The sequence below is a fragment of the Takifugu flavidus genome, chromosome 10 (assembly GCF_003711565.1).
Source record: "Takifugu flavidus isolate HTHZ2018 chromosome 10, ASM371156v2, whole genome shotgun sequence".
Classification (NCBI taxonomy): Eukaryota; Metazoa; Chordata; class Actinopteri; order Tetraodontiformes; family Tetraodontidae; genus Takifugu; species Takifugu flavidus.
The window spans coordinates 14,027,818-14,039,237 of NC_079529.1; the positions used below are offsets into that span (position 1 = coordinate 14,027,818).

At 46.4% G+C, this 11,420-nt stretch overlaps 1 protein-coding gene across 1 annotated transcript; it reads right to left on the reverse strand.

The window, feature by feature from the left end:
• Nucleotides 1-1,072: 1,072 nt before the first annotated feature.
• thrap3a (thyroid hormone receptor associated protein 3a) lies at nucleotides 1,073-10,831 on the reverse strand. The gene is given in 12 exon segments (XM_057044725.1): nucleotides 1,073-2,467; nucleotides 2,556-2,693; nucleotides 2,800-2,979; nucleotides 3,053-3,219; nucleotides 4,183-4,267; nucleotides 4,406-4,517; nucleotides 4,686-4,858; nucleotides 4,947-5,556; nucleotides 5,559-5,593; nucleotides 5,735-6,649; nucleotides 8,499-8,634; nucleotides 10,813-10,831. Coding segments are annotated over 11 exon segments (2,784 nt in total). The 5' UTR covers nucleotides 8,618-8,634; nucleotides 10,813-10,831; the 3' UTR covers nucleotides 1,073-2,217.
• Between the last annotated feature and the right edge of the window lie 589 nt (nucleotides 10,832-11,420).

Consider the following 11,420-nt stretch of genomic DNA (forward strand, 5'->3'; position numbering starts at 1 on the left):
CACACACACACACACACACACACACACACAGACATAGACAGATAAAGACAGAGAGAGAGAGCAAGAGAAAAAGAGAGGGAGAGAGTGACTCAGAAGGAGGGTACAGGAGACAAAAGAACAAGTAAGACTGGTTTACAGCAAATGAACAAAGTTCAAATTGGCTCAAGGCTACAGTGGATTATTGTCTATTTTCAGTTTAGTCCACACATACACACGCACACAACACACACACATGGCGAAATAGGTCATCACAGTTCCGTTATAACATTATTGGTAGGTTGTAATGATACTCTGAAACTCCGGACTCTTTAAAGAGTGCTGCTATGTTTTCAAAAAATGGTAAAATGATGATGTACAATGATTAAAATCACTTATATGATACATACTGGAGGAATAAAATGTAGGTAACTAGAGCAATAAAAGTCTGTAACAATAAAAATTGTCTCTAGGAGAGGAGAGGAGAGGAGAGGAGAGGAGAGGAGAGGAGAGGAGAGGAGAGGAGAGGAGAGGAGAGGAGAGGAGAGGAGAGGAGAGGAAACCATGACCCAGTGGGGTGACAGAGGCCTGTCAGGTGATCATGATTCTGGACCCCGGCAGCCTCGGCTTATAACAGCATAGCTAAGATGTTAACCTAACGATTAGACGACCCCCTAAGTATGATAATTATGTCTGTCTATAATAGTAACTGGAACTACAGATTTTGTAACAATAAGCTTTTTCAAAGAGGAAGGTTTTAAGTCTGATCTTAAAAGGAGCGATGGAGTCAGCCTCCCGTACCTGGACAGGGAGCTGGTTCCATAGCAGGGGGGCCTGGTAGCTAAATGCTCGGCCCCCCATTCTACCTCTAGAGAGATAGCTATAGCTGATGTGCCCAAATGTGCTCAGGGAATGCAGGGGTGGTTTTTTAGGAGCGGTGTGTGCTGAAGGCTGTCCAAGAGAATGCTGCAAGAACACGTTCTAACCTCAGCAATTCTCGCAAAATACTTGCACAGTCGCACCTTAAAAATGTGTGTATTACATTGTCGCTAGTAAATGAGGGTGTCATTTGCATCAAACCATTGAAACGCATCAACACGATTGTCCTTTTGTTTTAATTTACAGTCAGAATCAAATGGGAAACAACCCCTGTTTAAAATGCAGCTCTGAAGAAGCAGTGAATTCAGCTCCATCTGTATTCCAGTATCATACAAACATGAGCAGTAGATGTACGGAACAGCCAGTTGGAGAAGGATTACAGCAAAGATGTCGAATACGAAAACACAAAACAGTGTCTGTAAAACACGTTTTCTGTCCCTGATTCCTACCAACTGGGAAACAGACCATATGCACATCATTTACAAAATGATCTAAAACTAAAGCAGGACTTAAAAAAGCAAATAAAAAACCAATAAATCATCTACAGCATCACAGAGAAATCCAAAAAACCCGACCAGGTACCAGAGAGAAACCGCTTGAGTCCAGAGGACGACACAATTTGAGTATTTTATTGATATGTGGTAATCAATGTGGTAATCAGTAAATTAGGAGGATAAGTGATTTATCTTTGGTAACCGTGTCTCCATCTTAGATCGATTTAATCTTTTTTTGATGACAAAAAGATCTGAGAACAAAGGCTTCCACCCTCCTCACAGTTTGGTCCCGTTGTGAAATCAGGGTCATCTGAGAGTTGAAAAGGTTAAATAACTCGCACTGTTGAGCGGTAAACTCCACTAAACAACCTTATTCCTGTTAAAAACCTACAGTAGTTGTGTAAGAGCATGAGCGTTGCCTTTGTCCAAGCATATTATATACATACAGTACATTATAATAAAATCCTGTCTGCTGCTTTGGTTTCAGATATTATTATAACACACAAGCTCATCCATCCTGCTTTCCAACGTTCTATTGCCTTGTTATTACAGTTACATGTAAGCTCTTATATAATATGAAAGTGGTATATCACCACCCTTAAACACCACCAAATGATGCAAAGAAAGAGAATAAAGCAAAAAAATAGGACATCAATGTGAAACTATCTGGCAAACAGCAGTTCTGAACCAGTGCTTCCACTCGGTTTTCCTTGAAACCTTTGATATTGAATATTCCGCGTTGACGTTGGAGCATCATCTCGCCCGAGCGCTCTAAAATCGTATAAATGGTGCCGGGGGCCACGCCCCCCACGCCAGCTCGGGGGTCAAGGCCTTTGCCTGGACTGAACTTTGCGACGGCGTGAAGCTCTCAGCGCCGCCGCTCAGCTGCGCTCGCCCGCCGACTCTCTTTCGTTTCTGTGGTCCTGTTGCGTCTCCCTCTCTCGCTCAGCCCGGTCCTCAACGTTGATCCCAAACTTCTTGTGGGCCCATTTGGGGCTGTTAGCGCTGGGACCGCTCGTGGCCTTGCGTATGATGAAGCGCGCTCTTCCACGCGAGGAGTCGCCCCGTCCTCGGTTTTCTGTGCATTTAAGGTCAGCCTCCCCGTCTCGGTCGTCGTGCTGTCAAGTGGAAAATTGTGTTACGGACCAGCGCGATGACTCAATTTCAGTACAGGGAAAAGTTGGGAAGCGAAGAATTCGGCCATACCAAGTAGTATTTTCTGCTCTTAGGCGTGAACTCTGGGTCCCACTCATCCTTGTTGGGGTGTGCTGCCAGGTTGTTGCTATGTGAAGCGTTTCCCTGGAAACTGCCTCTGTTCCAACCCCTTCCTCGGATTCGAACTTGCTATGATACGATCCAGGAAGAAATGAAAAAGCTTAATTAACAACTTGATTACGCGCCTTTCTTAAACCTGTTCTAGATCAACTAAAAAGGAGTTTGCAGAACTCACAAATCCCCCCTGTGAGGCCTCATGATTGCAACTGATCCCGGTGACTCGATTTCACCCGCTCGGCCCGGGTTTAGACTTTTCTCTTTATTCCTCTCAAAGGGTAATTCATCTCTTTGGGACTCGGAGGAGGAGGAAGAGGAGGAGGAAGAGCTTGAGCGGGAACGCCTCTTCTTACTTTTCCTAAAACCAGGATGCAAATGTTCAGGCCATTATGCAAATGACATCATTGGCAGCTGAGGGAAGGTGGGCGTACTTTGAACTCTTGTGGCCTTCGGAGAACTTGTCCACTGGCGTCTCTCTGCCACAATCTTTCGTGTCTCTTTCTCGATTTTGATGTTTTTCTTGGGTACAATATTTTTTGCGGCGCTCAATATCCAGACGGAGATCCATGGGATCGCTCTTCAGTTTTTCCCCGCCGTCCTAGTCAAATCCAAAAGAGGAAACACAACATTGACGGACTAAATACAGATATCCAAACCAACACCGAACAGAATTACGTTATAAATTAGATTATTTTTTTTTATCCCCAGTTCAGTTAAAGGGCCACACCAGTAGTTTTGCTGAAGACTGTCTAAAATTCTCCAAAGCATACATTTTCAATTTCCAGTCAACATGTAAATGTTAAAAAATTAATAAATTTAAAAAGTAATGGGGCAACCTCGCAGAAACAGCTCAAAGCACCCTGAGCCTGCGAGGAGGAAGGAGCTCCTTCTCTTCCTTCTCTTGTTTTCACTGATTCCTTCCCGGAGCGCTTCCACTGACAGCAATGTTAAACCAATCCCAGGGCCTCGGACGCGCGTTTCAACACGCCAAACCCAAACAACGTCAGACGGTGAACATCAGAGCCTGAGTGAGAACCTCTGGAATGAGGTGGTATGCTTTGGGGAACAGCATAAGCTACAGTTTGACTGAGCAAAACTACTGTTATGGTTCTTTAACAGCAGAACTGTAAGGTTCATGCACATCCAAGGTTGGATGATATCTATTTTTAGCATTTGTGCCTGGTGATTGCTGCCCTGCTGTGTCCATGCAGCATTAACAGAAATCAAAGAAGCACAGGTGCAACATTGCTTGCTGATGGTTATTTCCTGTCCTTAGTTTTTTCAGGAATACTTACAAAGACAACAGCTTAGAATCCTTTGGCACAGTGGCTTCCGTGTCTGAACTCATATGACTCAATAGTCTTGACCGGATCACATTCTAACCATGTGGGGGCAGTATAGAGCAAAGTCAAAATGCCTTGCTTTGCTTTTTCACTTCTTAGACATTTTGAACCTCTCTTCAAGGAAAGCCAGAGGCTTTAAACAAAATGCAGTCTAAAGGCCTCTGGTTTGGTCACTCATGTGCTTCCAACAAACTTCATACAGCGGAACGTTCAGTCACCTTGTACGGGTCATCCTCTGAGCTTTTCACCGCCTCAAAAAGTTGCGAGTGTTTCTTAAAAGCTCTGGGTGAAACATCAATTCTCCTGCGGCAGAGAAACAGAGTTAGGCTAAACACACACACGGTACAGAAGTGGCTCAGCAGAGGCCAAACAAGACAGGAGGAGAAGAAAACCTGGTGAGAAAACAAGCCTGACCTCCAGGCTTGGGGGGAAGTGGGCTACCTGTGAATCTCTGGGCTTTTTCTGGGCTTCATTATTTCCTTCTCTGCAGCTCTTCTGTGGTACATGGTGAAACGCTCATTTAGGGTCATCTCGCACGGTGGGAAGTGCTGAGCTGTGCGGGAAGAGGTAAACACAGCTGTTGTCAGCCTCGGTCACCTGTCACCAAGCGTGACGCCGCACTAAAAGTGACCCCCTCACGAGAGCCTCTGCAAGTCCGCGGCACTTTTACAGAAACCCGCCTCGTCTTAAAAGTTCTGCAGCTTTAAATGCAAAGACTCACCTTTAATATGGTGAACAATGGCGACGATGTGCTGAGCGAACAGTTCCGATGGACACCTCTGTAACTGAGCGTTCGGAATGTGCTGGAAGATGGCGCGGAACTCCTGATCCTTCCTTGAGGACTGCACGAGGCACTGAGACAGCTGCCGTTCCTCGGCTAAGACGGTGGAACAGCTAGAAATGACAAAGGGAGCATCGCTTTGAGTTCAAATGAAGCCTCATTCATTGACGGCGGCGTTAAAGTGCAGCTTTGGGGACTCACCCAAATAGACTTTCTCTGAGAAAGTCCGCCCGGACGTTTATTTTCGCTTCCGATGTTCTCGGGAACGAGAAAGGCGAGTTGTCTGTCTTAATTGTGAACAGCTCTCTTTCAAGATTCCTCCTCCGTGGAGAAGGAGACAGGATGGAGGAAGACGGCGCCATCTTCCTGGCTTTGAGATCAACGTCGGCAGACATGCCGTCAAATTTGCCCACCGCCTCTCTCTCCCTGAGGGCAGCAGCCAGGCCGGCCATTTTCTCCTGCTTCTGACTGAGATACAGGTCCTCAGTCATGGCGTCGCTGTTGGCCGCCTGCGAATAGGCAACATATGGCCTTTTGCTGAATCGCTCAGCGAACAGATCCCGGGCCGACCGAGCGGCCTGGCTTTTGACCTTCGAGAAGTCGTCATTGTGAAAAAACCTTGGCTCCTCGCTGTCTTCCCCATCGGGGGACAGAAAAGGAGAAGCTTTCAGAATGCTCTTCATAGAAAAGCTGCCATCGGCGGCCCTGTTGTACTGCTCTGGCGCTGAGTCAGAGACAATGGTCGATGGTTTGCCGTTTACTTTTTCTTGCTCCATATTGACTTCCTTGGTTTCGGTGTCATTGCCATTTTCCAAAGCTTTGGCTTTTTGTTTTGTTCCTCCAGAAACCTAAACAGTGACAGAGAGAGGGAGAGCTTCATATCTGGCTGTGCAAAAGCATTACTTACGTGCTAACACAACAGAGGCGACATTTCTAAAAATAAACAAAGGCAAAGCTGTCAGTTCATTTTAGCTGGGAAACAGACTTACTTTCCGAAGGCGATGGAGATTGCATTTTTATCTCCCTCCAGATAGTCCTCATTGGAGAAGAAGCTGGAAAGCACTGAATTCAGGCATTCTTGAGAGGCTTTTTTGGTTGCGAATGAACTGCATGCCGCCTCACATGAGGGGCCGCCATTGCTAATGGCGTTTGTCATTTTAGTGGGGGTATTTGACGCGGCGTTATGCGGGGCGTTTTGACCGGCGCCAGCAGCAGAGCTCGCCAGAGGGCTCATCTGGTTCTGGCCGCTGCTGCAGTTTGTCGTGGTCTGCCAGCTCCCCTCTGTTTTCCCACCACTACCATCTTCTTTTGCATCTCCTGCCAAACCAGCCACAAGTGCCTCCGTCTCTCCATCCCCCCCTCCTTCCTTCTGGACCACCTTGGAAGCCAACGATTTCTCCTTCACATCTTTGGAGTTTTGGCTAATCGGCAGGCAGTTTTGCCTGAATTTGGGGGAGGAGTTGTGGGAGGAGGCCGAAGAATGCCGCGAGTGCCTGGACAGCGGCGTGGGGGATCGATCAGAGTGGTGAGAGGCATCACGAGGGGGGCTTCTTGAGCTGCTCTGGTAATTCTGAGGTCGTCCTTGTGAGTAGTTCTGCTGCTGCTGCTGTTGCTGCTGGTGGTGGTGGTACTGCTGCTGCTTTTTTTGAGGGTTCTGCTTGTAATTCTTCCAGTTGGGTCGGAAGTTATGATTGTTGTAGCCGCCGCCCCCGCGCTGGTAGTGTCCGCGAGGAAAAAAGCCGCGTCCTCGGCCCCTGAAATTGAATGGCCTCCGCCCGCCGCGGATATAGCCCCTGTAATTGCGATTGTTTTGATAGCTTCTTTGATAGTTCTTCTCCCTGTTGTTAGGGGGAGAATGAGATCTTGACCGTGACCTTGACCTTGACCGTGTCCGAGACCTGGAGCTGTCAACAAAAACAGAAACACCTTGGTATTACCTATCATTTCAATTTGTTGGTGATATGGTTATGTTATATTGTGGCATCACTGGAGCAGAAACTCTGTATTTGAACATTTATGCAGTACTAAATATGTAATCTTGGATTAAAAATACAATGAAATAATGGCTAATGTGCATGCAAGTGTGGCCAAACCCTAATTCGCTATTGTGCAGGAGTTGATGACAAACCACTGCAGAGGAGCAATTGTTGGACAAAAAAAAAAAAACAAAGAACGGAGGCGCTGAGCCAAACTGTAGGTTCACATAAGTCCACATGGCGGCTCTGTTGCACTTTTCTAAAAATAATCTGGAGCGCTCCAGCTTGATCCTGCAAAGGCTGGAAAATCGGAGCCATGAAACAGCATGCTCTCTTCTTTGAATCCTGGATTTCGTATCCGAAACAGATTCTTCTTCAAGCCAAGCCACATGAAAAGACATCATCCAAAACTTCCCACAGAAGTAGCTTTATCAGTCTTCCCATTTTGAACATGTGACAGCCCAGTCCAGACATGCTTTTAGCGTCTGCAAGATTTTTCTCCCCCTGATACACGACCCTAAAAGTGTCACTAAACATCAATCAAAATGACAAAGTTATTTCTGAATCCTAAATGTACCACAGAGTCATGCAGCTTTGAAAGTTATGCTAAAAAGAAAAAAAAGCACAAATATAATGGCTCAATAAGTTCCTCGATGTTATCTTAACAGCAACTGTAACTAAAATAATGTACAGACATGATATAGTAAAAAAATCTGAAACTCACCAGTTGTGTTTTTTCATTGGAATACAAAGTGAAGAAGGCAGCGCTCTGAGCTGCACTGCACACTCACAACACAAGCTAGCACTACTACATCTCGTCTGCCTCGCTCTGCTGGAACACAGTCACATGGACCATTGGAAGTAGGTGGGGATCAACTGGAATACTCTGACTGTGTGGTTGCCCACCACATGGGCTGTTCTACCAGTTTCAGCTTCATAAAGTAAATCCTTTATACTTCAACTGTTTCAGGCTGCAAAAGATGGCAACAGTGAGAGGGAAGTCACGTTAAACTATAAAGTGAACGCTTCAGCTCAGCACATTGCTGGGCGGTGTTGCTCTCTGACCCCGTCGTATGACCCTTACAGCCCCCGAATGTCTCCTCTACTCGTGCAAATCTTAATGCATGTTGTGTCGCTTCCAGGAAAGCTGCTGGGATTTTATTGCCATGCCACAGCCAATCTGCCAGTAAAGGCATTAGAGGGAGGTTTTGCTTCCAAACGCACCCCATAATCACATGATAAAACTACAATGAAGGCAGTATGAGCAAAGCGGGGGGAAAGCGTCCGTGCCGCAGAGATGGGATACTACAAAAATGTTTTCCCACGTTGGGAAAACTCTAGGTTAAGTTCTTGAAATTAACATTTGAACTCTTTTGCAAACATTAATTTCCTGTGGATGCAGAAGCCAAATTCTGTGTATAAATATATGCTAAATCAATGAAAAGGTAACTCCTTCTCTCAGTTCACACACAGCCAGACACCCATGTGTGTGTGTGTGTGTGTATATATATAGCATATTTCAGTTGCCTAATTTATGGTCAGTCCTTTAAGAATGATGATGAGTGTGCAGTCAACCAGCATGTCGCCGGCTGCACCTGCTGCTAGTTTCTCTTTTCATGACAAGAGACTTTGTTTTGTCTCAGTCAGCATGAGGTCAGATGTGTCCCCACGTGGGACGAGGGCAGATCAAATCCCAATGCTCTCATCTGGGAACGTCTCCTGAACATACAAGCACACTGCTGCCAGCTCAATGTTTGGGAGGGGCGACAGACGCTACCTGTAACGGCGCTTCCTGGACCGGGACCTCGAGCTACTTCTGGAGCGGGAGGTAAAACGGGACCTGGACCTGGACCTGGAGCGGCTCCGAGACCTCGAGGCAGAGTTGGACCTGGGCATGATTGAAACCTGCACCCCTGAAACCACCAGAAAGCAGTTGGATCTCGGAAAACAGAATAAAGCAAAAAATAACAACAATTTAAAAGCTAACTTTTGAATGCACAGGCCTCACAGCATCGGTGTCAACAGGAAGTCAAGCAAAGAAAAATTCATTCAAAGAAATTCAAGAGTAAGAAAGACAATATTCAACAGAGATGAGCCATCTGAGATGCGTTTCCAGACTTGCTGTAATGCAAATGCTGAGTGAGGAAACACAACAGCTGCGAAAACAGCCCACAATCTGGTGAAGTGTAAGACATCTGAACAGAGCCGGGCTTATTTAGACACTGCTCATCTGCATGAAGGGCCGACTCAGCGCTTCAACCATCCGAGACAAAATACAATTACGACAGTCAAGAATTGTCAAATGGACAATAAAAAATCAGCAAAAACAACATCCATGTCTCCGATATGAGTTCCTTCAATAATGAAGGTAATACAGAAGTTTAACCAAACTGAGATGATCGCATATGTAGGTAACGTTATATGTTACACACCAATCCACAATCTCGAGATCATCGTTACAAGACTGAAGAGTTGAGGTTAAATACGCGGATACCTGTGCAAATTTAAACAAATAAATACTTGTAACTTGGGTCCTAGTTCAGTCCTTCCTGGTTTCTCTGTAAACGAGTTGTGTGTGTGTGTGTGTGTGTGTCTGTGGTGAGGCCAGCCGTGGAGAGAAGCGCACGCTTGGTGCACTTTGACTCAAGTGCACCTGTATTTTTCTGTCTTCTCCTCTCCCGTGCGTCCCCAACGCGCCCCCCAGCGCTGCGGTACGATTCTATTGTAGGAGCATCTATTTCTCTCCGAGGAGCAGGCAGCATTAGCTGTGACACGCGATCCTGCGGGCGCAGCAAATGCCAGGGATCAGACAAATGATGAGAGCCATCTTCAGGGACTTTGCAAAGAAGAAACTGAAGACAGGTCAGGAATTTCCAAAGCAACACACGGGTGTCACATGGTGGTCCCGGGGTGCGTCTGTTCGACCGCTTTGAAGCGTACTGAAATGGATCTTTCCCCACCTACTCCCCAGGCTCTCTGATCCTCTTTCTTCTCCTCAGCCTTGACAGATTGTTGTTTTTGGCTCTCTGGAACACATTTCCTGACGTTCTGTTTACTGGCGTGTCATAACTGGCCCTCAGACATGCACCTTTCTATGATGTATAGCTCTGATCTGAAGTCATCTTCCTGGGGTTTTATTTTCTCTGGTGAAGGTCTGTTGTGTGGCATCCGACTTTAGATGGCACTTCTGTGTTTCACACCTTTGCATACGGTTAAGAATAGCCCCCCTGAAACTTTTGAGTGCTAAATGAAACTTTAATGTAAAGTATCCTTCGCAGGCTGCCTTCGGAACCATCACGTTACCGGCTCCGTCATGCTTGATTCTGGCTGCGCCTGCTGCGTTGGCGGACGGATCGAACGGTGGAATCGGCCCGGATTGATAAGCAGCTGCAGCTGTCGGCTCCGCATGGTCGACAGCCTAGTCGCCGAGATTTCAGCCTGTTTACAAGTCTGCGGCATGCCCAGTCTGCCCCCCCCCCACGCATCAACGCAGCCACTGACATACACGTATGCAAATACAACGTGCGCAGATCCTATACTGCATCTGTGAATTCTCAGTTGACACATTTTCTCCTCTGAAATTACCTCACTGCAGCTGCTAATAGGACTTAAATAAGTCCTGCATGGCATCATGCTACAGCATTTACTCTTTCTTCCTCTCTCACCCAGAATTTGATCAGCTCAACACTGTCGATGAGCGTTGTCAGGCATCCAGGTCCAAGAGGAGTCTGCACTTCCTTTGGTTCGTTCAAAGTCGTTTCACCTCAGTTCTGAACTGGTGAAGCCTTTTGGATTTGAGGGGAAACGTCTTTGGAAAAAAAAAATAAAGGAAGTCCAGTTGTCCAGTTTTCAAGCCAAGAACTCAACACTGCACGTCAATTTACAGGTAAACAGGGGAAGAAAATCCAAATAAAACTATACTGATGGTAAAAAGATGACCTCATCTTCATAAAAAAAAAGATGCAATGGCATAGTAGAACGGAAATAAACTGAAAACAGCACTTTTAAATAGCAGAGCTGAGTCTCGGAGACACAAAATCAAGGTTCGGGTTGAGACGCCACCGTAGTGTCAGCTGGATAATCCTCCTCACCTGTTTGCCTCACGTTTACATAGCCCAGATCAACAATGGTGAAGCAACTCGATAGCTCAACGTCCCCAAGAAGAAATGCTCCACTCAATCAACAGCGCTGTCATTAAGCCCGGCATGCCGCAGTGGCAGCTGGAAACACATTTGTCATTCAAGCGTGCCCCTTCCCCCGAGAGACTCACCGTTTCGAGAGACGTAACACCTGCTTTAATCAACCCTAAAGAAAACTCCCAACTGAGATGATTGACGGATATCAATACTGTCAGATATAACCCTTTCTGACCTTCACTGTGGGCCAACAAATACAGACAGAAGAAGATCTGAACTCCTCAATGATGATGATAATGCAGCGACCTGCTGACTTCTACGCTGCCTGAGAGGCTTCTGCTGGCTAGAAAAGGGCAGCGTGCACACCTGTGCCCTCCGCATGTTGCTCACTGGTCTGTCATCACCAGGTCTGGCGAACGCTACCGCAAAAGACAATCTCGTCATCAGCTGAACTTCTCCATTTCCAACAGTTGGAAAGAGCATGCTAAATGAGTTCCAGTTACATTTCAGCTGTTTGAACTTTCCCGTGAACACAATTTGGTCCAGTACAATCGTCAATCAAG